The following is a 26062-nucleotide window of genomic DNA, read 5'->3' on the forward strand; positions in this document are numbered from 1 at the left end:
CAAGCCTCAATTGATCCTTAAAAAACGTACTTTCTTCTAATTGCTACCGTTATTTTTATTTTTTTTCCCCCTCTTAAAATTAAGCTCCACAAGAGCGGCGGCGCTAATGAGCAACATCATATGAAGACGTGGAGATTAAAGCTCTTTGAGGCGGGTATTTGGTCTAATCTCGCGTCCCGTTTGCCGTGAGAGTTTTCCCACGTTGATGTATGAATATGTTGGCAAAGTAAAGTTTGGAAAGCTCGGGTAAGTATCCTCTTTGCTGCACGTTCGTCCTCCTGATATATATAATGTAGATGTGTGTATATCTATGTATAAATATACATTTATAAACACACTGTATATTAATCCCTGGTTTTTCACGGTTAATGGGGACCAGGACCACCAGCGATAAACAAGAAGGTAGAGTTAAATAACCCACGTGATGAGACACAAGACACCCTCTGTCTTGGTGGAACAGAATATACATACAAACAAATGGACACTATACAGTAATCCCTCGTTTTTCGCGGTTAATGGGCACCAGGACCACCTGCGATTGACGGAAATCCGCGAAGTAGTTATATAAAAATAACACAGAGAAGGGTTTTTGTCATTTTCACTCAAATTGCATGATTCACAGAATATTGAGTTTTAAGACTACATAAACATTCAATGCAGTGTAGGAAACCTTAGACTCTCTTCTTTCATCAGAAAAAAAGTTAATTCCTAAGTTATATGGTTCTGGAGTTATCTGAGCTTGAAATGAGGGCAGCTGTACAAATGGTAAATGCTGCCTCTTTGTGGGAGGGACATTGCCAGAGGACTGACCAAAGTTTCAAATGCACCCCCCCCCCCCCCTGCAAGAAAAAATAAAACCCGAACAGATTCAGGAAAGGCGCTCCACGTCATGCCTTTCAATTCCAGAATACTTTCGGGAATTGCAGTGAATGAGTTAATGTGACCTCGCAGCAGGAACCCTCTCACCAAACCCAAATGGAAATGCAGCATGGCAAATGTTGATATTCATGTACCTCCATTTACTATCCTCATTGTTACTATCCTCATCGACTTGGTCAGGATCCTCACAGTGAGCGTATGTCCTTTCGCCGAACTCGCGCAAACAGGATTTGTTGACTGAGAACCTCAGTGTTGAGAAAAGAATCATGAACTTCACACGCGTTTCACAGGACTCAGTGAACCCACCGACCCCGCCTCCATCTGCAAAGGAAGCAACCGCGCCAAGCCGGCTCGGGATGTCCATGAAAACACTTCTGCCCAGAATCGGGATGATACAGCCTGTGGGGATTTGTGGCTAGCCGCGCCGAGCGCGAGAATCTCAGTGGATCTCTTAATCGTTGCCGCGCAAACCTGCTGCGCTTTGGCCCTCGGGCAGACCCGCATCCTGGCCATGGTTTCTGTGGGATTTGTGGCTTTGAAAGCCTCGGAAGGAAGGATTGAGATTGTGTTTGACGTCCGCCTCGCTTGCGCTCGCCACTCCCTAATCGCTCTTCTTTCCGTGGAGGCCAGCGCAGGGTTGAAAAAAAATTGGCTGTGGGAATTATTGGGAGATTTGGGAGAAAGGCGACTGATCTGAGGAGCCGACTGTGTTGTTAGTGGAATGATGACAATTGATCGGTGTTGCTCTGACGTCGCCTGGGGTGACGAGAAACCTGGACCTCGGTCGGAAGCTCAAAGAGCTGCCCGTCTCCATCCTCGGGAGCAAATGAAAGGAAGACGATGATGTGCCAGCACTCACGGCGACTCACGGGGCGCTCTTGGAGGACTGTGAGGTCCCGTTGACCTGGCCCCGTCGGCCCGCGAGGCCCCATCATTGGCTACGACTTTGACCGGCGGAGGCAACTTGATACTTAAATCATACGTAATGGGCCCATTCTCCCTGCTTAACAACACATGCAAGTCAACGCCTTCCAAGAATTTCCCGTCATGGAAATTGTCAAGTTTGAAGACAAACGGCCTGTGAGCAAGTGTTTTCTCCTGTAGCGCTTTGGTTACCCCCCCCCCCCCCAACCATGTAGGCAGAAGAGACACCGTCGTTAAAAATGAACCTTTATTTGTTCTCACATTTTGATGCAAACTGAGAACGGAAATTTGAGGCAAGTCAATAGCAAATTACGACCATCTTTTGTCATTCATCTCCCCAGTTGATTTGTTCTCAGGAGAGCTGATCTTCTCTAAGGCGCCCTGCAGTATCTTCAGTTGCTCTCGTGTCTCGCACAGGATGGTTTGGATCTTGCCGGGCTCATCAAGAACGTCCACGCTGCAGGTGACGGGATCGTAGCGCACGGCGAATGGTCGCTGAATCGTTGTAGAGTACTTGCTGTGCACAGAGACAAAAGCCGTTGGGTGATTGGCGCATGAGAACGTTGTCCTGCAAAATAGTCACTGGGCAAATACCGCAATTTCATTTTGGCATCCTCAAACGTTTCCGCGACGTAGTAAACCGGCTGGTAGCTTTGGTCCTGGTAGGGCTGCACTGCGGTCTCCTCGGGATTGAAGGCCTTGTACTCTGGCTCGTTGGACAGGGCGTACTAGAGGACATGATAGTAGAAATGAGATAGTAGAAAGCAATGATCGACCAGCGTCAAAGTGCATGGAATGGAAAGAATTTTGGGCACCCTGCATATTGTGGATACCCACCACGAGTTCTCCATATGATGAGAGAAGTCCGGCGCCGTAAGCTTTCACGGCTCCATTCTGTTTGCAAAGGCCAAACTCTACGGTGAACCAGTACAGCTAGATAAGAAGAGGCAGATCGGATGCAGCAAATTAGCTTTTGCCGCAAAGGTTCAGGTCTCACACCGAAACAACTCCTCCTCCTCTGCTCGTCAAAAGCCTCTTTGGAAGACTTTCATCAATCACCATTCGGACCAATATATCTTACCGTGGATAATTTCTCAATGTCTTCCTGTGATGCTCCGAGTGAGGCCAATCCAATCTCCTGTCAGTGACAAAAGCCGTCAGTGACGTTTCAAACCAAAGAACCAACGAATACGATGCACCGCCTACCTGGGAAAACTGGGCGAACTCTTTGTCTGCTAGCATGGGGATGTGACCGAGCAGTTCGTGGCAGCAGTCTCTGTGGGAGAAGGTTAAACATGAGGAAAAGGAGCAATCTGGGTGGGGGTTGAACGGGTTGAAGGCGGCAGGACTCACGGCTCGGGAGAGTGCATGGGCGCTGACGCGTGGCGGATGTACTGGGTGCACTGAAACACGCGGAAAGCCAAACTCGCAAGGAAGTCCCTGGCGGACAGCAGGCCGGCAACCGGGCGCAGCTGGAATCCCGTTTTTTCTGGAGAGGGCGACATTTGCATTTCAATGGAAATCCGCTATGCAATGCGCTGCTGTGTTTGAGGACCCTATCACTTGACTAATCTACCCGAAAGCCTTGATTTAAAAAAAAAAATGACCCTGCGCCTTATATGCAGGTGCATCTTATTGAGCCGTAACCGGTCTCGCGACTACTATTCGCAGACACAGACTCCATTTCCCCATATCGAAGTAGAGCGTACCCGCAGCCTCGACTGTAGCACCTTATAATGTGTTTGGAAAACTTTTATATATTTATAGATTATATTTTGAAACCCTTTTTCATTCATTGAAGGTGCGCCTTATAGTCCGATATGCCTTATGTATGGAAAAAGTTTTAAAATACGCCATTCATTGAGGATTTTTGCCTTATACACCAGAAAATAAGGTACTTGCTTTAGAAGGTGTTAGCTGACACCCAAACGGATTGGACAGTGATGACAATATGGCCTTTTCTTTGTCGACAAATTGGAAGGTTGCACTTGGTACAGCGAAGACTCCGGGATGACCTCAAATTTGTATATTATTCACCTTTGAGAAAGGCGGAAATGTCTCTGAGCTGAGGGATGCGCTCCTCGCCATAGCCGCATTCGCTTTCCAGCTTCTGCAGGCCGTCCAGGAACTGTCGGCATGCCAGTTTGGGATATATGCTCCGTAGCTTCTTGTACACCTCCCTCCTTTTTTGAAAACATTTTTTCTTTTAAGTCACCCGTCATCACTTTTCCACGGTTGTCAACATGCGTAACGTTCTCTCACCATGTAGTTGTTTCTTCTGCCGTGTACTCCACCTCGGGCAGCGGGTCACCCCTACAACAAACGGGAACAAAAGGAATGAACAACCAAGTGGCTTTTTAGCAGGGGATCACCTTTTCTACTCACTGTTTGTATCTGTAAGCCAGCTCTGAAATGAAGGCTCGCCGCTTCCTGTATTCTGGATCTTTATAGCCCTGCGATACAGATGACAACATCGTTTGTGTGTGCTCGTCTTTTCTGTCACAAAACTGACGCAAGGTTGTCTTGGGTGCTCACTGGATGGTCTTTGTCCATCTCCGGATCAAATTTGGTGATCAACAAGTTGCATCTGTCCAGCTCCTTTATCTGTCGAGGAAACCAGGGGACTGCGATGGAGATAAAAGAAGCAAATTGAACCCAGCTGAATGCGTCAACTCACTCGTCCTCTCTGTTGCAACACGGACCTTTTTCCTCCGGGACGGACCTCACGTTATCCACTACTCTCTTGAGCGAGTTGACAAAGACCTCAAAGTCGGAGCCGTGCACCTCGCACTTCACGAAGAATTCCAAGTCGGACGTGATCTTCTTGGACCTTTTGCACGGGCGACTCTCGACATGGAGGAGCTTGGCGTCAAACGTCTGTAAAGAGAACAAGCACGAATTGCTGAAAGAGTACCTAACAATTTCCGAATATTCACGGTACACAATTAGTACCTCAAATATTTTGCCAGTCTTAAAGAACCCCTCGTTCTTCTCATTGCTGAGATTGAACAGCACGTTTAGGATCACTTTACCCTCCTTCTCCTCAAAAACCTGCGCTTCCAGCCCCCGCGAGGTCGCCGGATGACCACCGACACTCCGATCCCGCCGGGCATCCTCAATCAAACTTTGCCTTCGGCCCCCAACAGATGCCACCTGGCCGCCGCTACTGTCTGTCTTCATGGTTTCAAGATGTGCTCCCGTGTGTGGCCGAGCCATTTAAATAGCATCTCATCCGTGGGCTGAATGCAGATGAGGTTTTTTTTTTGCCCCCTTTTGCGTCAGAGAGCCAAAAGCGAGTCATCGAGCAGCCGCTTGTTACCAAACATCACAAAAACAGGTCTTCTTCACGGTTTGTGTCAATGTTACTAAAAATAATTAATGATGAGGGGGAAAAATGCTTTGTATTTTTAGACTCCCTGGTTGAAAATAGCACACATTCAACACGATTGTCGTCTTTTATGTTAAAATGCACCAATCAAGACCCAAAGTATTGAATCCGCAGTTTATTAGTTTCTTGCACAAAAGTAAAGAAGGTCAGTTAAATGATGCAAGTCTTGTAATTTATTTAGAATCATGTATACGTATATATGTATACTGTATTTTCTGGTGTATAAGAGGCACCCAAAAGCCTTAATTTTCTTCAAAAAAATGACCCTGCGCCTTATACACAGGTGCGGCTTATATGTGAAGTAATATTGGGCCATTACAGGTCTCGCAAGTACTGTCAGCAGCCACCGACTCCAATTCCTCCTGTAGAAGAAGTGGTGTGTAACTCCAGCCTCTACTGTAGCACCTTATATTGCGGTGTACCATATATTTAGAAAACTTTTATATATTTATATATATTTGGAAATTTCATTCATTGAAGGTACGCCTTATATATGGAAAAAGTTACAAAAATACACCTTTCATTGGGGGAGCGCCTTGTACTGCAGTGCATAGCGACATTTCAAGGTTACACACAGTTCATTGAAAATGCAAATCATATTTTTTCGATTATCACATTTGTATTCACATGTTTTTTTTAATACAAAAAGCTAAAAAGGGGGAGTATATTAAATTTTAGGCCATCCAGTCACGACATCACTCCAATTTCTTCAAGGCTTCGCATAATTTCCCCATTTCACCTGAAACAAAGAGAAGAAAAGCATGTTAGAAAGCAGCACGTCAAATGAAGGCCTGATCGTTCCGGGATGGAAACTTGCTCTTGATGCTGTTAGCCAAATTGCTGATCTGCAGGGTGTTGTCCAGCACCTCTACGCTCTGGGTGTACGGGTTGTAGCGCACTGAGAAGGGCCGAGGAATGGTGCCGGCAAACTTCCTGTAAGACCCACGCAAGGCTCAGTGATTGCTTCCTCAAGTGTTGAGACGACTCTTGGGTGAAATCGTGGATTGGAGTTCAATATACGTACCTGACTCTGTCTTTGGCATCTTCAAAGCTCTCTGCGACAAAGTAAACCGGCTGGTACTCTGTGATTGGGTATTTCTGGACGCTGGTCTTCTCGGGCTCAAATGGAAGGTGTTTGGGTTTGTCGGTCAAGCAGTACTGCAAGACAAGCAACCACACTTTGAGCGGGGAGTCAATGAGGCTTGCGATTCCTGTTGTAAACAGGAAGTGGAGTACGATTACAGCCTCTCGTCCACCCCCCACACCCCACCCCACCGGACTCGTCTGAGCGCACATCCTCTGTTGATGCAAATTGTTACCGCCGTAGACGGCCCACCGGCCGAGCCACTGAACCACATTCCCGGCTCCCCCGCTGGTCAGGCAAAGTCGGTGACACATTGAACCCAAATGGACCACTGACCCACTGCCTGAGTGCAGGAACCAACCCACCTGCAGCTCTCCGAAAGACGACAACAATCCCGCTCCGAATGCTCTTGTCTCAGAACCCTGCTTACACAATCCGAACTCCACGGTGAACCAGTAGACCTGAGGCATAAGCGAAAGGACGGTCAACCCCCCACCGCCGGATTGGGACTCTTGAGTTTGATGCGGGAACCCACCGTTGCAAGTTTCTCGATGTATTCGTCCGGGGCGCCGAGAGAAGCCAAGCCAATCTCCTGTTTCGAAGAAAGAAGAGAAGTCATTGAGACACCAGGCCATGAGTGTGCCCTGCAAGATTTTAACCAATGCCTTTTTTTTACATTGCCCGCAAGAAAAATGAATTTGAGATCCCCGATTTAGGTTTTTGATGATGTATTAAGATTCAGAGAGGAGGGAGTCTGCCCCAGTGCCTTTTTTTTACCTGGGAGAACTGGGCGAAGCCTGAATCAGCAAACAGTGGGACATGTCCCAGAAGCTCATGGCAGATATCACTGGGACCGAAGGAAAAAAAAACCTGAATCCTTTGCGACAGCTTGCTTTGTCGTCCAATTGGGATCTACCGCCCACACTCACGGCTCAGGTGTGTAGGTGGGCTTGGAGCCATGGCGGATGTACTGCGTGGAATGGAAGACGCGAAAGGCGAGGCCGGCGAGGAAGTCCCTGGAGGAGAGCAAGCCGGCAACCGGTCGAAGCCGAAAACCAGTACAGGCTGCGGAGAGAGAGGGATGGACGTGCGTCAAAATCAACTGCCGAGTCACGTCGCCAAAACCCGAACAAATTCGGGAATGGCAGTAAATGAGTTAAAATGCAAATGACCAAGAGGATGTAACTCACACTGCAGGAACCGGGACACATCCTCCAGCTGTGGGATGTTGTCCTGCCTGTAGCCGCAGTATTTTTCCAGCAGCGGGAAGACTCGGTTGTGCTCACGGCAGGCGTGAGTCGGATACAGGGTCTTGAGCTCCTTGAAAACGGTGCCCCACGTGACCTTTTCGGCCTCCGTGTACTCCACCCGAGGGACGGGTTGGCCACTGAAAGGATGAAGAAGCACATGAACGGATCAAGACACAAACTTGAAGCACCCGAATGGATTGAGGCCCACTAGTATTATCCCTGTGATGTTGATAGTCTTTTTTTGAGAATGTGTTTAGTCTCCCCAATGTATTGCTCTTTACAATCTTCATTTTTACTATGTATCGAATACACTACATTACCTATACTTTGTTTTTCATTTGGCAGCCTATCATTTGGATGCACTCATTTATGTCGTAAAGTGTTTATCGGTTTGAAATAAGGAGAAATTTTGTGTTGCCAAAGGACCCTTTCAGAAACCCTTGCAATGTAAGGTACTGCTACTCCTCTCCTTTTAGTTTCGTCAGGAGTTTTGGTTTCATCCCCTATTCTTTTCTTTTGACATTTGTTCAAGTAAAGTACTTTCAGAGAACCCATCAATCACTGAAACCCAAGTGATTTCTGAATCAGTAATATGCAAGGTCGGAGCTTTTGTACAAGAGTTGCTTCTTCCATATCAGGTTTGGAAGCTAACGCTAAGAGTTTTTAGCGTAATTCCAAACGTGTGTTCAATTACTGTCTGTAGTTGTAGGCGATGTCGGCAAACTCCTTCCTGCGGCTGCGGTACACTGGATCTGTGAAGCCCTGGTGAGCAAACGCACATACACACATAAAAACAAAAGTGGAAAACCGTGTTAGATCTCCCAAACGAAACCTTGCGGCCTTTTGACGGCATTACGCGCTCCGTCCCAAACGGAGAGCATGCAAATGTGCATTCAGACGAAGCCTTTGTAGAGGGGTTTTCAGCTTGATGATGAATATATTTGGCTTTCATGATGGTGGCAAAAGGGAGCAATTATCTCTAATTATAGGGGCCCCAATGAAAGCAAGCGACATCAATTTGTGTGTTTCCATGAGAATAGGCGGCCTGTCATCTTTCGCAGGACTCGTCTTTCATAGGCCGCGTGGGCGCCGGAAGACAGACGGACGGACGCGTGTAACATGTGAGTCACAACTTTACCGGGTGATCGGCATCCAGCTCCGAGCCATAGCTGAGGATCTGGTTGGCAAAGCGGTCCAAATCCTGAATGTCGTTGGGGAACCATGGCACTGCAGAGTAGAGTTTTTAGGTCAATGGAAGAAGACTTCTGTGTCGTACAGCAGTGGTCCATCGAGGAAAAGATTTCTTCAACTCAGAATCAGAAAGCCTTTAATCGTGCCACAATGGGGAAATTTGCAACTATAGAGGTAATCAAAGTGGATATGTATTCAGATTGACTCATGAGGTGAAATCAGAGCCAGGGATAGAACAATAGAAGTCATCAGATTGGCTTCCGGGAGTTGTCCACTGCTTCCCCAACCTTAGAGCAGGTACCTGTCGGAGCAGAGGTCTGACACGGCCAGCTGTGTCCATTAGGAATATAGGGCCAAGGTTACCAGCACAACTTTAGTTTGCTGATGAAGCTCTTCAGATGAGGAGCAAAACGTCCGACACCTTCAAAGAAGTACAGATGACGGCTGAAGACATCTTTTCTTGGCCAATGAATGAAGACAGAAAGTCTCCTTTTCCCCGGGTCGTTGTAAATTGCCATTTTCAGGGATTTCCCTTTCTTTCCCCAATTTCTATTTTGAGCATGACATTTAACGGGTATTATCTGTTTATAGCGAAGCCGCAAACACCCAAAAAACAAAAGTCCCCAAAATAATAGCTGTCGGTCAAACAGTGTGTGGCCAAAGCATCGCAAATAGATATTGATGATGCCGGCGCGCCTTTTGGCCCGTTAGACGTCACGCCGTCTTGGCATGTTGACACTCGGCAGAGCCTTGCACACAAGCCATCTGCTTGTTGTGCTGGATTTATGACCCTCAACAACACTCATGAATTTCCATTCTTGCCATGTGGTCCAAAGGCCCCAGGCTGCGCCGAGACAATGAGGCTCTCACAAACTTCCCTCGCAACGGGCCCATGAGTATGATCTCGCCCGCTTGACCCTAGCCGGCACAGCGGCCGCATCCCGGCAGGGCCTGTCAATCTTGGCCCGCTCTAACCTCGCCATGTAACCCTCTGGCGCGAGTTTAGTCCCGCCTGCGAGGCCTACAAGAGAGCCCGTGTTCCCGCCAGGCTTGTTGGTAGTGAGGGGCAAAACTAATGTCAGTCTGGAAACAACTAATAAAGGGGTCAGCGCCGGGGTCGCGAGCAACCCGTCTAGTCAGCGACGATGGCTAGAAGCATCACAATGTAGCTGGCGTGTGTGGCTGCCGCTGCTCACCTGCAGAAAAACTTCTGTGACTGTAAAGTGACCTTGAGAGATTTGAAAGGTGCTTATAAATGAAATGTATTATTATTATGGGTTTTATTATTATCATTTGCTAGCTATTTGCTAGCTCTGGCTGGCTAGCTAGCTATCCGGCTTGCTAGCTATCTATCTATTCACTATCTAGCTAGCTGGCTATCTTGCTAGGTATCTGTTGGCTAACGATTGCCTAGCTCGCAAGCTTTCTATCTATTTGATTTACCTCCGGGTTGAGTGAATGCTGGCGCGTGTGGCTGCCGCTGCTCACCCGCAGAAAAACTTGTGTGACTGTAAAGTGACCTTCGGAGATTTGAAAGACGCTTATAAATGAAATGTCTTATTATTTTTATTATTATAAACAGACCAGCTTGTTGGCTTTGGTCCATTTACTTCGTCTAGAGGCCACTGTGGTCCACCGCAAGTTCTGTGCAACCACAGGCTATCAAACCTCTGTTATATTCTGAAGTATTCTAACCTCGGCAACCCTCCATAAATGAAGATCTCACCTGTATCCTTCTGTTTGTTGCGCGACAGCTCGTGCACCTGGCCACTGATCTGCGTGCGCAGGCGGTCGATGATGTCGTCCAAGGCCGCCGAGCACTTGGAGTCGACGCTGATGAAGAACTCGTACTGCTCCTGGCTGACGCGCGACGGCCGAGACTCGATGTGCGTCAAGTTGATGCCCTTCTCCTGAAAAAAACGGCGCGGGAGAAGAATATTGAGGTGAGGACATTTGCTTGTTTGAGTGCCTCGTTGCACTTCCCTCGTTTGAGCACAAGGTAGCAGTGTTGTCCCCTCATGACCTCCTCCGCGGTGTCAGTGGAAACTTCACTCGCTTAATAATAATAATAATAGTAATAATAATACATTTCATTTATGAGCGCCTTTCAAAACACTCTAGGTCACTTTACAGTCTCAGGTAAGTTTTTCTGTGGGTGAGCAGTGGGCGCCAGCGTTCACTCAACCCGGAAGTAACTCAAATGGATAGAAAGCTAGCGAATAGATAGCTATAACTAATAGATAGCCAGCTAGATGCTAACCAGCTGGATAGCAAATAGATAGATAGCGAGGTAGCTAACTAGATAGACAGCAATAGACAATAAATGGGTGCAAATGGGAAAATAAGGGATCCAAGAAGTACCAATTAGCATCATGGATACATGTTTCACAAGTGTGGAGCAAGAGTTATTTTGCTTTTGTCCATTGGCCGCCGTTTGATGGGAAAAAGATTTAAGTGACAGTTCAATCCCTAGATATAGATATATATTTTGAAGTCATTCACTGCCATTCGCAAATTTATTCAGGAATTGAAAAGTATGACGTGGGGCGCCATTCCTGAATTTGTTTGTGTGTTTTTTTTTTGGGTGCCAATGAAGCGCTGGCCATGGCCTCTGGCAATGTTTTTTCCTTTCCACAAAGGAGCAGCATTTCCTTTTTTTTTTTTACATGTTAGCACTTAGTTTCAGATTCAGCTGTTGTTAAAGCCCTATAAAAACCAATATGCACGTATTGAATTTGGTACAGCTGCCCCCATTTCAAGATCAGATAACTCCAGACCCATATAACTTAGGAATTCACTCTTTTTTTTTCCTCATGAAAGGTTTCTTACCCTGAATTGAATGTTTACGTCGTCCTAAAACTCAATATTCTGTGGGTCCTGCAATTTGAGTGAAAATGACAAAAACCCTGGCACTGGAGTGGACACGTTTTTGCGCATCGTCTGGCAGTGAATGAGTTAAAAACAAAATCTCAGTTTCTTAAACTCGAGAGTGAGTCAGTTTGGCCCACAAAATATTCTAAAAGTGGTTTTCCAAACTAAAGGCGTCAAGGATTGCTTAAATAAACATTTGATCCTTTCCTTCATTGTTCCCAAAGGGGTTTAGGAGTCTACAGACACAACAAGAATTGTAAAAAACAAACTTTTGGAGACACTAGTATGTAAATCGGTTGTTGTTGAACTGGAAAAACATATTTTTTCTTCAGTTCGGGGAAACAATTTGTCATTTTTTTATCAAGTTATTAACGAGGTCTCAAATCTGTATGGTCGCTGTTTATCTTCCCTCCAAATTCAAAGTCTGCGCACATATTGAGCCAATTTGGGGAGATTTTCCATATAGCCGAGAAACATGAAGTCATGAAACAAAAATGACGGGTGCGTGTGGATGTTTAGGAGCCGCTGGAAGGCAAATTTACGTGGCACACATAGCGGATGGAAGATGGTGTATGTTGTGCTCTCTTTTGCGAAAGGCCAATAGGCAACGGGATGGGGCCTCCCAGCTTTCACACATCTGGTTCACATTGTCTGAAACGCATGTTCCTGAAAGCCACGCGAGTCTGCAGAAGAAGAGTGTGTCTAACTTAAATTTGAATGTATAAACTCGAAGTCAGTGCCGCGTCAGGTTGAAGAATGTCTCTGAACTTTGGCCCTCATCGGGTCCGAGCCGTCCGTACCTTTCCGAATGTGCCTGCGGGGAGTCGCTGGAAAAGATGGTGGGCAGGGTGCGAAGGGTCCCTCCCTTCAAATTTAAAGAACAACCGATTGAAGGGAATTTTAAACAGATGGGTTTTGGGGTGGGACTTGAAAATAGGGAGGGAGTCAATATTACGGATGTTGAGTGGAAGTGAATTCCAGAGTTTGGTAGCAGAGCGGCTGAAAGCGCTGCATTCCATCATGGTGAGACGGGCAGAGGGCACATAGAGGTGAAGGGAGGATAAGGATCTGAGGGACCGAGAGGGAACGGAGATTTGAAGCAGGTCAGAAAGTTGGGAGGGGCAAGGTTATGGATGGCTTTGAATGTAAACAGAAGTATTTTGAATTCGATTCGATGTTTAACAGGAACCGACAAGGAGAAGTTCAGTTTTTTCGCTGTTAAGCTTGAGAAAGTTATGGGAAAGCCAGGATTTAATTTCTGAGAGGCAAAGTGAGAGGGATGAAGGTGGAAGAAAAGCGTCGGGTTTGCTGGAGAGGTAGAGTTGGGTGTCATCCGCGAAGCAGTGAAAGTGAATGCCAAACTTACGGAAAATATTGCCAAGACGAAGTAGGTAGATAATAAAGAGAAGGGGCCCCAGGACTGACCCTTGAGGCACACCTGATGACACAGGAGAGGACCGTGAGGTGAACAAGTTGATTTGGATAAATTGTGCGCGATCAGAGAGATAGGAATGAAACCAGCGGAGTGGGGTGTGGGTGATGCCTAGGGTGGAAAGTCTGTCGAGAAGGATAGGGTGGGAAATGGTGTCAAAAGCTGAGGTCAGGTCGAGAAGAATGAGGATGGAGAGTGAACCGGCATCGGCTGCCATGAAAAGATCATTCGTGATTTTTATGACAGCCGATTCAATACTGTGGCGGGGGCGGAAACCAGACTGGAATTGTTCGTAAAGGTTATTGTGAGTGAGGTGAGAGTAGAGCTGGGACGCAACTGTTTTTTCAAGGATTTTGGCGATGACTGGAAGATGGGAAATTGGACGTAGGTTATTGAAATTGTTTGGATCTGAGCCAGTTTTTTTCAGGAATGGAGTAACAGCTGCGGTTTTGAGTGGGATAGGAACAATTCCAGTTGATAATGAGGAGTGAATAATGGTTCAAATAAATGAGAGAAGAGAGGATAGGCAGGACTTGATAAGGATAGTAGGGAGGGGGTCGAGTTGACAGGAGAAATTCTTGGATTTGGTGATAATGCCTGAGATTATAGAGGGTTGAGGGTTATTGAAAAGCAGAAAGTAGTTGGGAAGGAGTAGAAAGGCTGGGAGAGGGGGGAGGACAGAGGACCCAAGGTGCTGATGGATTTTGTTGATCTTCTTGCTAAAAAAACATAAGCAGAGCGTTGCATGTATCAGAGGAACAAAAGTGTGAGGGGAGAGAGATAGGAGGTTGTATGAGGCGCATTAGCCGACCTAGCCAGGCCGGCTAACATATGGTGATCGACGGAGCGGCTGCTTCTTCTGTGCGGCTGGAGGACGGATGACCACAAGGAGGTGATATCCTTGAAGCCATCGACGTGATCCGCGGTGGATATACCTCCGGAAAGGGCGACGAGCGATTTCCGGGAACTGAAGAATCGCCAGTGGCACGCTCGTCCATTAGGAGCGGAACTTCAGCAGCTCCGCCGCCGAGTACTGTAGCCGTCGAACAGGTCGAAGGAGAAGCGACATGATATCCACCAGAAACACCCAGAGAGAGGCAGAGGCCAGGTTAGCTATCAACAGCGGGAATAGGTGGGTGGAGATGATAACGCGGCTTCATCTGTGATCCGGATAAGCAACCGGAATCAAGAGATGAATCAATAGCCAGTGTTCGTGTGGTGACTGTCTGGTATTTCCAGAGGTTCGGGAACCATAAAAAGCTAAAAAGAGGCTAAAAGAAGGTAAAAAACATTTCGGGGGAAGCAGCGGCAGCCAAAGCGCGCCAGCGTACGCTCGACCCGGAAGCGGAATTGAATAGCTCACATTGGCTGAAGTGAATAGCTCACATTGGCTGATCCCATTTTAAAACTCGCGCTGAATATTCAGGAAGTCTTGTTTTCGAGTTGATGACGATGCCTGACGTGACGTCACGTCAGGAACGCCCCTGACAGAGAAAGCGACACACAATGCATTTTGGGTACTTTGTTTGGTCTGCAAACATCGTGTTGATCCGTGTTGATGGCGAAATTAGAAGTACAAACACAACGCGATGGTGAATCGTTGTGTGTCGCACCAGCACTACCAATTGCATTAACACCATAAAAGTGGACACAAATTCTCAGCAGACAAATCAGCCCATTTCCAACAGAGCTTGGGCTCATATTCATAACTGAATGAGTCACAAGAAAGCATCTCCAAATCTGAACTCTCTGAAGCCATTGTTTTGTGTCTGGAGTATCCTGGCGTGACGTCACGAACAAGGGGGCACTATTTGATACTAGGTAACACAAATTCCCAGCAGACAAATCAGCCAATTTCCAACAGAGCTTGGTCGCCATCTTGTGCATTTTCTGGGCGCTACATTGGAGACCAGACGCCTCAAAATGAGATGGAAGGACTTCTTGAATCGATTGCAAACATGTATGCTTTCCTCTTCAGAACTATTTGAATCATATTCATAACTGGAGAAGTAACAAGTAAGCATCTTCTCCGAATCTGAGGCCATTGTTTTGATTCTTGAGCAAGGCAAGACGTGTTGCCGTGATGTCACAAACAAGGGGGCGGGACCTTCTGAAACTCGCCATCTCTGAGGTCATTTTCAAGCAGTTTTGGGACATTTTAAGCCATTTTTATTGTTTTTTTTACAAAAAATTTTAGATGCGATCAAATGTTTTTTCTGATGTCAGTTAGGAAACAAAAAAAGGGTGTCGGTTCTCCCTGACACATATTGAGCCAATATAGGGAGATTTTCCATATAGCCCAGAAACATAAAGTCATAAAAGAAATATGAGAGGTAGAATGGAGGAAAATTCTGAAGCGATTTGCAAACAATTGCAGATGGGCTACAGGCGCATGAGTGAATGTCGTGAACATATACATTGTATCGTCATTCCACCCTGGGAAAGGAAAAGACAACGGTTTTTCATTAAAAGCCACAAAGAACCTCAACTATGCAGAAACGAGCTATAAATGATCCCATATGAAACACGCCATGTAGGAAACACAAAATATCGCAAGCTTACACGAGCAGAGATTTACTTGAGAATTTTCGGGCCTGTTTCTTCCAAATTAGTTTTCAATCCGTAAATTTAGGGATGAAACAGTGACACGGTCACACATAAAGATTTTGAGCCACCTTTTGATATTTTGGAGATTGAGTTAAAGGCCATAAGGTGCACACGCTACTAATGGCCTCCTGAACCCCTCGAAAAGTGTCAACATGCCCAGTAGTAGTCATTGTTTTATTATTATTATTATTTTTTTAAAGCCAGGTCAGGCGTCATTTCAAAGGCAGCGTGCCGCGTCACATGAATGCGGCATGAGGGGCGGGGGGTACAGACGAGGTCGTGTGGCACTCGGGCTGTTTTATGGAGGAGGCGAGAGGAGGCTCGGGGGGAGGATTGGGAGAGCCTGAGCTCATAGGTCCAAAGAGATCGTGTGTTTCCATTTAACAACTACCACCCCTCTACCCTCAGCATATACACCCTCCCCCCACCACTGTTGAATCATTAATGTTATTATAGCTTTTTTTTAAACTACTAACTGCCATTCACGAATGTATTCGGGAATTGAAAATATGGCGTAGAGCGCCATTCCCGAATTTGTTCGGGTTTTGGCAGCATTTCCCCCTTTACCATGTGAGCGCTTTGTTCTAGCTTCAGCTGTTAAAGTGCCAATATTTATTGTATTTTGTACAACCGCCCCCATTTCAAGCTCCGATAACTCCAAACCCATATAATTTAGGAATAAACATTTTTTTTTCTGTTGAAATAGCAGAGTCAGAGGTTTCTGACACTGTTTTGAATGTTTTTTTAGTCCGAAAAGTCGACAAAAACCCTGGTACTGGAGTGGACACATTTTTGCACGTGCGGCAGTGAATAATAGAAGCGCTGCCAATCCATGTTGATTCGAGCAACAAGTCACGTACGCGGTCTCTGCAAATCAATACATAAAAAGGGGTCAGGCATCGTCATGTTGGCGTCGTTCACTTTCTAAGCTTGACAGAGCTTCTCGTATAATATCTCGGCCTTTCATAAATCGTACTCGTAGTTTACGATGTGCGACCTCAAAAAGTGACTTGGCTCTTCAAGTACTGTTACCACCATAATGCAACATTTCGGACTCACCTTCAACCAGGCCGTGTAACTCAGTGGATCGATGTCGCTCGTCGAAATGCGAGATAAGCTCCGTTTGTTTAGTCATGGGGCCACTTGGAAAAGGTAGCTCCACAAAAATAAACAAGCCGGGATCCGCATTTTGACGTCGAATGATCATCCAGGTCGTTACCCCAGTTTTTTTTTTCCAAGCTTGTGCGCACACATGCTTACCAAAGTCGGTATAATTTGGCTTTTGGTCTTAAATGCCTCCACCGAATCACATGAATACAACAACCAAGTCACCTGCCGCATTCCGTGATGATAATTAGGAAGGAATTTACTTCCGTTGGCTTTTCGGTCCATTTTTTTAGGGGGGTGGGGGGGGGACATAAATGCGATTTGTAGTTGATACCTCGGCTTACGAACACTTTAGCTTACGAACTTTACGGCGGACGAACCAAAACACACAGCGCCACAGTGGCTGGTGGACTAGTTTTCGGCAGATGGACACCAAACCACACGGTCGAAGAGCGCCATGGTGGCTGGCGGACTATTTTTTTAAACTCCCTTTGAGTGCAGACATGGTTTGTTATCGAGTGGAGTACTTTTGCTATTACGGGACCAAAAAACACCCCACGGACTAATGTTAAGCTGAAGAGGACACAAAAGAAAATTACGGTTGAGCAGAAGAAGGAGATCATCGAAAAACACGAACGAGGTCTGCGTTTTTGCGACTTAGCTGTCCCATTACCATTACGCTAAGTCGACCATTGCTACCATCCATTGACAATGACCATCACAAAGGTGAATAAAATGACTTTATTATAGTGTTCAGTTTATTTCTTTAATTACAATACAATAGCACATTTATTATACACAAAATAAGGCCTATCCTGTGTAGTTTTATGGCTCATTGAGTAGAAAACTATGTTTTATGGGGACCTGGGAATGGATTATTCTCATTTCAATGGTTTCTTATGGGAAATAATTGTTTGGCAGATGAACTTTTCGCCTTACACACACTTTCTGGGAACCAATTAAGTTCGTAAGCTGATGTATCACTGTACTCCAGACGCCAAGCCCCTAAAATTTCAGACAGTGCAAATAAAGTTATATTTTCACCTGGGACCAAATTCAACAGTTCACACTTGAGCCCACTTGCAGGAAATAAAATCGCTTTTTTTTTTCAGCCGCGCACCGGCCCGTCAAGGGATACAGATAAATTTACCTCAAAGAGTCTCAGCGCCCGGGCTAAAGCGCCCACCTCCTCTTTCAATGAGAAGATGCAGGAGACCACTTCGTTCTGCTTACTTGTTTCCTCCTCCAAGTACATGGATCCACGCCGCCTCTGAAACAACAATAATACTTTTTTTTTCCCCGATGACCAAAACTTTCATCTGCATTTATGTTTAGGGACGGACACCCCCGCTGAAGAACCAAAGAAAAATCTGACGAAAACCCCAAATGTTTTTTCCGTGATTTAAATCACGAGCTCTTTATCTGATCCGTGGACATTCCGGCCATTGTCCCCGGAATATTCAAGGCCAGATTCCCGTTCACGGCCATTCAAGTGCAGAATAATAATAGCAGTATTTGGAACAACAAAGCGTGATACAAATCATAACCGCTTCTATTTCCGTCCAGGCGGCCCCATTGGACACGCTTCATTTCTCGTCCTTAAGACAACATTAAGACAAAAGGATCGTTTGACAGGAAATGAACAAATATGAAATTTCCTTGTGAAGATTGCTTCACACCTGTTGTTGTATGCAATCCTCCAACCAGGATTGCTGGGCAAGATTCCACAATCCCACTTTGGGAATTTAACTCCGCAGTGGTGGAATTGCGCAATTCTGACTGGTGGACAATATGCAACACAGGTGTGACACACTTGCCGTAGACTTATAAAGTAAAAATAAAGTAACATAAATCACGCAAATTACAGTAAAGTCTCGTTATATCGATATCCAAGGGAGTCAGAAAAAATATCGATATAACCGGGACTATCGATATATCCAACCCTGTTTGCATGTAATTTTCTCCGTGCGTGCATAGAAATAGTATCGATATAACCGGGACTATCGATATATCCGATATCGATATAACGAGACTTTACTGTATATCAAGGTTGAAACACTTTAAAATAGAACCAGACAATTCTACCTTGGTTGGTGGACCTCATGCATCACAAGTATGAAGTACTTCCATGAAACAGCACAGTGTTTAATATCTACAACTTATTTGTCATATCTGCAGACCTACCACTTTCTCCTGTTCATTGGCCTGAGCGTCCTGATCGGAGTTCCCGTTGACCCTCTTGCAAACCGCGTCCATCTTCTCTTGGCGTGCAGGTGCGTGTGTTTTGTGTGTGTAGCCTTTAGGTTTTGCTGGGTTCGATTGCGCGCGAGGGGGGCCCCACTTCTTTATTCCACATCGTGTCACGTGATTGCGCACACATGTGCGACCCACCCTCCTTCGCGATGCGGCATGTGATGGGACGCCGCTTGTGAAATAGACCTGCGGTGGGCCCACGTGGCCCCCCCCCCCCCCCATCTGCTTGTGATGATGATGGTGTCGGTGACCTTCAATGATAATTTTCATGTTTGTTGGGCAACAAATTGGCCTGCCTTTGATTGACAAAAGTCCAATAACATTTGTTGTAATCATTGGGAAAATTTATAAAATGCAATGAATATTTAAAAAAAATACACAATATAGACGTTCCCCAACTTGCGAACGCGATACTTTCCAAACAGTCGTTTGTAAGGTGAATTTGTTTGGAAGTTGAATTTGTTCGTATGTTGCTTCAGTGCTATATTAGTATGGAATGTATGTTTAAAGCTTATATAAGTATGTTTAAGGGTTATATAACTGTTTAAAGGACAACCGACGTCTCCGGACAAGTTGTGTCCATAATTTGTAAAATGGCTTCAAATGACTTCTACTGAGCGTATTTTACAAAGATTCCACCGCATATGTAGCTATATTTTATGTTTTAAGACTCGCGCTGAATATCCAGGAAGTCTTGTTTTTGAGTTGGTGACGAGTCCGTACGTGACGTCATGAAAGGACCGCCCCCTGACCGTAAAAAAGACGCATTGTAGCGTCTTTCTATCACGTCAATGTATTTTGCTGTACTGTTTTTTTTGAAAACCTTGTGTTACATCCAAAAGCCGCCAGCAGAGGGAGTCCAAGCTCCGTGGAAGGAATTTATCAGCCTGTGGAACCGGACTGATTAATTCCTCACAGGAGCTTGGTCGCCATTTTGTGCCTCTTTTTAGGCGATTCATTTCCCCCCAATGTTGCCGCAAAATGTCACGGAATAAATTCTTTAATTGATTGCAAACATGTATGCTTTCCTCTTCAGAACTATTTGAATCATATTCATAACTGGATGTGTAACAAGAAAGCATATTCTCGCAATCTGAAGCCATTGTTTCGATTCTCCAGCAATGCAAGACGTCTTGGCATGACGTCACGAACTGGGGGCGGGACTTTCTGAAAATGCCCAATTCGCAGCTCAATTTTTTTTGCAGATTTTGGACACTTTAAGTCATTTTTATTGGTGTTTTGCATTTGACTAAAATCATACTGCGTGTTTTGGCTATTTTAGATGCTATAAAACGTTTTTCTGGTGTCAGTTAAAAAACAAAAAAGGCTTGTATAAGTAACCCGTATTGGTCTGTACTGAAAAGTCAACATTTAATAATATATATATGCTCAATCTAAAACGATATGTACAACTGGACAGAAGACTACAGAGGCTACTACAAAAATGTTCGTATGTACCGTTGTTCGTAAGTAGGGTAGCGTCTGCACACGACTTACATTGTATTCTGCAATTAGTAATAAATACAAAAAAATACTTTTGTTTACGAGGCGCCCGTGTGTGCATTTGGAACGTATTGCATCAGTTCCGACAATCGTTCTTTTTTTTGCGCAGAGGGGGGGGGGGTTTGCTAAACATCTCAATTTATGGTCTGTTTTTGGGTTTTAACAGACTTGTAATTAGACTCACTAACAAGCCAACAAAATATTATCTTTATGGATTACGACGAACTCCAAGGGACACAATGTGGCGCATTTTGCTCCGGACGCCGTTCGGAATTGATTAAATGAGGACAAAGTGCTCATTAGATGATGAGATTCGGGGACCGCGGGAAGTCCTACTAAAGCCCGATTGTGTCTTTTCTCTTCAACCCGCGGCAGTCACAAGTTAGTCACTGGCTGAAAAGTTTAACAAGCACTTTTGCTCCCCCTTTAGTCGCGTCACATTTGCTTGATAAATAAGCGGCTTTGTTTTCACAGTGGTTCGTTCATTCATTCATTCACGCGGGAACCTCCTACTATGTCCACAGGTGCCACAAGAGGGCAGTAGAGGACTAGGAATGCGGTGCGTAGGTGTCCCTGTGGATGAACCAATAAATAGGAGGTACAGATCTGTGTTTGTGTTTGTGTGGGGGAGATGAGGGGTGTACTAGTTGGTGTTTTTGTCGCTTGTATGTTCGGGACAAACATGTGAAAAGGTTGACGAGTGTGTGCTTTGTGATAAGACAATTTGATTGTTTTTTTCTGGCAGTTATGACCCAAATGATTTTTTTTTTTCATGACCAAATATCTATATTGTATTGAAATAAACGTACCATTTTACAAGAACATAAACATCAGTCAAGCACTGGATAAATATGTCACCACCATTTTTCAAACTGATATCCGCCACTGCTTTTGTACTGTACAACGCAAGAAAAAGGGCCTACGTATGTGCAAAAAAGTGTCCGCTCCAGTGCCAGGGTTTTTATCATTGTCACGTTAACCAAGTTCCTATTATGCACATTGAGCAAATAGCTAAATACTGAAATGTACCCGCAAACATATCCGATATTTGCTTTTCGTTGGCAAAACAAAAACGAAATATCATTTCAAGCTGTCATTTCTATGCTGCTCTTTTTTAAACTATATTTTATTCACGTTTTTGTCATGATTTTCAAGGTGGTGGTGGTGAACCCCCCCAAAAAACAGGCAGGAGTGAGGAATAAGGGTTTATTTGAGAAATTGTATTAAATAAAGTCAGCAGGAACAAAATTTCTAACAACAAAGTCATCAGAACAGAAAGGTCCAAAGTAGCAAACTAAACCGTGAGTAAAACATGACGAGATGAAACAAACCTGACAGGGTTAAACAAACGATGACCCGACTCTGAATGGTCCTTTTAACTCATTCACTGCCAGACGTGCAAAAATGTGTCCACTCCAGTGCCAGGGTTTTTGTCATTGTCCCTTGAATTTCAGCACCCAAAGGATATTGACTTTTAGGACTACATAAACATTCAGTACAGCGTTAGAAAGCTTAAACTCTCTTCTTTCATCGGAAAATAATTAATTCCTAAACTATATGGGAATTAGGGAGTTATATGAGCTTGAAATGAGGGCGGCTGTTTACAAAACAATGCAATCATACATATTGGTTTATATAGCGCTTGAAACAACAGCTGAAGCTGGAACAAAGCGCTAACCTGGAAAAAAGGGAAATGCTACCCCCTTCTGGAAGGAAAAAAAACATGGCAGGAGGTGACCAACTGGTCATTGTTGCAGGAACGGGCAGCAAGCCGACAATTGACTTCAATTCCTTGCATAATTGACTTGATATATCCTCGCACGTGGCCCTGACAGGAAGTCTCCCGGGATCAGATACCCTCCTTCCTGTCGAATCTGGAATCGGAGCGACAAGTGTCAACAGGAAGTTCTTCCCCGCAGATGACCACTTTCCCTTGGCTAATCCCAAACAACAGCAAGCTCTCGATTAGATTGAATTGATGAAGTCAGAAAAAGAGCACAAGTGGCCGCCCTCCTGATGAGGGGAGGTCACTGCCCTTCGCCGGTTCCCCGATCGCGCACAAAAGGCGGTAAGCCCTCGCGGCGCGCGACTCGCTTTCACCTGTCATTCAAGACTTCCTCCGCCACACGCCGTCTATGGACTCAGGTGTTCGATGGACCACGGCCTGGAATCTAAAGGGGAGGCGGGGCTACAGACGCGCACGCGCAGCTGGCTCCTCACTCACTCGTCGGGCAGGTTTCATTTCATGTCCTCGGATTGTTTGTTTGCTCAGCTTTTCGACTACAAATGGCTTCCGCTTCCCGCAACGCAAAAGACGTCATCATCGTGATTATAACAAGAACCCGATGATGACTTAATGACACTCGGATGAGAAACTGTACGGCCGCCAGAGGGCGACAGTCGGCCATCACTTTCCCTTTGTCCCCCCGGTTACCGTGGTGACACTCAACTCAGCAGGCGATGCGCTGACGGCGAGCAGATGGTTCTCCGCCGAGGTGAGCGCCACTGCCGGCCCACAATGCGTCCAAATTCATCATAAAGTCCTCCCCGAGCCTCCGTCAAAGTATCAACACTCCACTTGATATTTACTCACTGCGCGCTTTGTGCCAGTGCTCTTTCAAAGGCCCCAAAAGTACTTTTTGTGCAGCTCTAAAGAGCGTGACAGGTTATTTAAAGGGACCGCTGATGAATAGAATGTGCTGCATTCAGGGTCCTACTGTACATTGCGGCATTTAGGAGAGCAGATCAACAATAAGGCTCCCTTGCAGGTGTTTTTGGCCTCTCACTGGGGAAACAAAAAGAAGACCCCATCCCCCACCTCGTCCACCTCAGGACAGTGTCTTTCTTCCACCGAACTCTGGAATAATCCGGCAACAATGTCGCAAGGCACTCTGGTGAGGTCCCGGTTTTTGCGCAGATCAGCTAACGTGGCGTAGGACATTTTGTCGCGGGACAGACACAGACTTTTAACTCATTCACCAACGAATTTGGGAATTGAAAATATGACGAAGAGCGCCATTCCCAAATTCGTTTTTTCTTGCTCGGGTGCCGATAAAGCGCTATCCGGACCTCTGGCAATGTTTTTCCTCTTCCACAAGGGGCCGATATTTCCCTTTTTTCCATGTCATCGCTTTGTTCCACCTTTAGCTGTTGTTCAAGCGCTATATAAATGTATTCTGGACATCCGCCCTGATTTTAACCTCATATAACTCCAGACCCATATAAATTAGGAATTAACTATTTTTTTTCCAGATGAAAGAAGACAGTCTAAGGTTTCTAACGCTGTACTGAATGTTTATGTAGTCCTAAATCTCAATATACTGTGGGTCCTAGAATTCAAGTGACAATGACAAAAACCCTGGCACTGGAGCGTACATATTTTTGCACGTCTAGCAGTGAATGAGTTAAAAGGACTCCCGGCAGGACCATTCAGTGTCGGGTCATTGTTTGTCAATTTATCTTGTCATGGTTTAGTTTGCTACTTTGGACCTTTCTGTTCTGATGACTTTGTTGTTTGAGATTGTGTGACTTTATTTAATACGAGTTGTCAAATACAACGTTGCTCCTCCCTCCTGCCTGCTCTTTTGGGTGGGGGTCCACCACCAAAACCACCACTACCACCTTGCAAATCGTGACAAAAACCTGAATAAAATCTAGTTTTAAAAAATTGCAGACAACGCAGCGTCAAAATGACAGCTTGAAATGATCGTGGAAATATTTCGCTTTTGTTTTGCAAGTATCGGTGTCAGAGATGTTCGATCGGACACTGTGAACAAAGGCTCAAACACAGGAAAATTGTCTTTTACTGCCGGCAGGGGACGTAGCCGTTCAAGACAGACGCCCAATGTACTCGAGTCACGCATGTTGACTAAGCATATAACAACAACTTTTAAATATGATAACTTCTATTCTGGCTAATCTCTATCAATCGGATACGTTTGCGGGTATTACATTTTAGTATTCAGCTACAGTAAAGCCTCGTTATATCGATATCGGATATATCGATAGTCCCGGTTATATCGATACTATTTCTATGCGCGCACGGAGAAAATTACATGCAAACAGGGTCGGATATATCGATAGTCCCGGTTATATCGATATTTTTTCGGACTCCCTTGAATATCGATATAACGAGACTTTACTGTATTTGCTCAATGTGCATAATAGGAACATGGTTAACGTGACAATGACAAAAACCCTGGCACTGGAGTGGGCACATTTTTTTTGCACACGTCAGGCGGCGAATGAGTGAAAATTCAGATGTGAGTATGGCCCTTTAATAATTTTGCCCTTTAGGCTCAGAAATGGTCGACGTTGAGGGAATTGCATGAACTTTCACAAACATGACGTGTTATTGTCGTCATAGAGCCCAATCGACATAGATTGGTCCAAATTTGGCTCAGCATAAAAAAAAACCTAAATGTATTTCCTTCATAGAAACGATCACAACATGATGGCAGGTGTGATTTGAGATGGGAGCTGATTGGTGCCTCCATCTTTGCTAAAGGGGAGGAGTCAGGCTGTATTCACAACCGACTCTGATAAAGACTCACAGTGAGGAACTATTGAAAAAGCCCCGCGGCCATAATGGAGTCACTAATAGGTGGCCATTGAACGGGGGAAGTGTTTTCTCGAGTAGGACAGAAAAAGTTTTTTTTTTGCCAGGGGTCAGGGGGAGGAGCCACAATCACTTTGTCTGCTGCGTATATGAAATTTATGCGCCCACCCCTCTTCCCCAGCCTTGTCTGCCTTTTTTTTTCTCCGTCTTCTTTTTTTTTTTAATGCTGAATAGGCAACACGCAGTTTGTAGTCGTCCTTTCATCCTTACTTAAAAATACATTGAATAGTTTCTTTTGGAGTGAGTTGAGTACATCCCCCCCGGCACCTCGCCCCTCCGCGTCCATCTCATCAGCAAAACAAATGGACTACCCCATCTATTCTTTTTACTCGCACTCTCTCCTTTTCACTTTGTGAAAATGGAATGGCCCAATACTTTAGTTTGCAAAGTATATCTCCTACTCTTGAAACCCCCCAAATAAAAACTTTCAGCTCGCAGATGGTTGACGAAAATGTCTCTTTTATTAGGTTGCCATTCAGTCTGTAATGGCCAGCGATGCATCCCCAAAGAATAATTACAAAAGTATATTTAAATATCTAAATTATAAAATATGTCTAAATTTTAATAAAAAAAAAATTGTAAAATAAAAATAATGTAAAGATTATTGTAATTATTTTCATACATTTTTTTTTTTAATAATAAAAATGAATACCGTATTTTTTGGATTATACGTCGCTCCGGATTATAGGTCGCACCAGCCAAAAAAATGCATAATTAAGAAGAAAAAAACATATAGGTCGCACTGGAGGATAAGTCGCATTTTTGGGGAAAATGTATTTGATAAAATCCAACACCAAACAACATACATGTCATCTTGAAAAGCAATTTAAAATAAATTAATTAAATTACAATAAAATAGAGAACATCAAGCTCCGTTTCACTTCTTTTTTTCTCCAACATAACACCGCAGCTCTCGCTCTACGCAACTCCGATGGACACACCTCCTTTTTGCTAA

At 45.0% G+C, this 26062-nt stretch overlaps 2 protein-coding genes across 2 annotated transcripts; both read right to left on the reverse strand.

Moving 5' to 3' along the window:
* Positions 1-2036: 2036 nt before the first annotated feature.
* th2 (tyrosine hydroxylase 2) lies at positions 2037-5204 on the reverse strand. The gene is made up of 12 exons (XM_088989235.1): positions 4756-5204; positions 4506-4680; positions 4339-4427; positions 4189-4256; positions 4066-4116; positions 3841-3986; positions 3157-3292; positions 3010-3079; positions 2885-2941; positions 2641-2736; positions 2398-2531; positions 2037-2320 (listed from the first exon to the last, which is right to left on the reverse strand). Exons 1-12 carry the CDS (start codon positions 5017-5019, stop codon positions 2113-2115), a joined length of 1494 nt encoding a protein of 497 aa, XP_088845361.1. The 5' UTR covers positions 5020-5204; the 3' UTR covers positions 2037-2112.
* An 86-nt stretch (positions 5205-5290) lies between these two features.
* pah (phenylalanine hydroxylase) lies at positions 5291-19052 on the reverse strand. The gene is made up of 13 exons (XM_088989236.1): positions 18918-19052; positions 17884-18003; positions 10443-10626; positions 8664-8752; positions 8220-8287; positions 7466-7662; positions 7205-7340; positions 7053-7122; positions 6811-6867; positions 6641-6736; positions 6216-6349; positions 6009-6124; positions 5291-5930 (listed from the first exon to the last, which is right to left on the reverse strand). Exons 1-13 carry the CDS (start codon positions 18987-18989, stop codon positions 5887-5889), a joined length of 1383 nt encoding a protein of 460 aa, XP_088845362.1. The 5' UTR covers positions 18990-19052; the 3' UTR covers positions 5291-5886.
* Positions 19053-26062: the final 7010 nt, after the last annotated feature.

This window comes from Hippocampus bargibanti, linkage group LG22 (genome assembly GCF_051943395.1).
Source record: "Hippocampus bargibanti isolate YZ-2025 linkage group LG22, ASM5194339v1, whole genome shotgun sequence".
NCBI lineage: Eukaryota > Metazoa > Chordata > Actinopteri > Syngnathiformes > Syngnathidae > Hippocampus > Hippocampus bargibanti.

Excerpts from the sequence above, each read along its gene's own strand:
- pah (XM_088989236.1), bottom strand. The coding sequence starts at position 18,989 with ATGGACGCGGTTTGCAAGAGGGTCAACGGGAACTCCGATCAGGACGCT. Across the intron at positions 8,288-8,663 it reads AGCTGGATGCCGATCACCCG|GGCTTCACAGATCCAGTGTA; the intron begins GTAAAGTTGTGA and ends TTTGCTCACCAG. Across the intron at positions 7,123-7,204 it reads CCCACCTACACACCTGAGCC|TGATATCTGCCATGAGCTTC; the intron begins GTGAGTGTGGGC and ends CTTCGGTCCCAG.
- th2 (XM_088989235.1), bottom strand. The coding sequence starts at position 5,019 with ATGGCTCGGCCACACACGGGAGCACATCTTGAAACCATGAAGACAGAC. Across the intron at positions 3,987-4,065 it reads GCAGAAGAAACAACTACATG|GAGGGAGGTGTACAAGAAGC; the intron begins GTGAGAGAACGT and ends TTTTCAAAAAAG. Across the intron at positions 2,942-3,009 it reads AGTTCGCCCAGTTTTCCCAG|GAGATTGGATTGGCCTCACT; the intron begins GTAGGCGGTGCA and ends TGTCACTGACAG.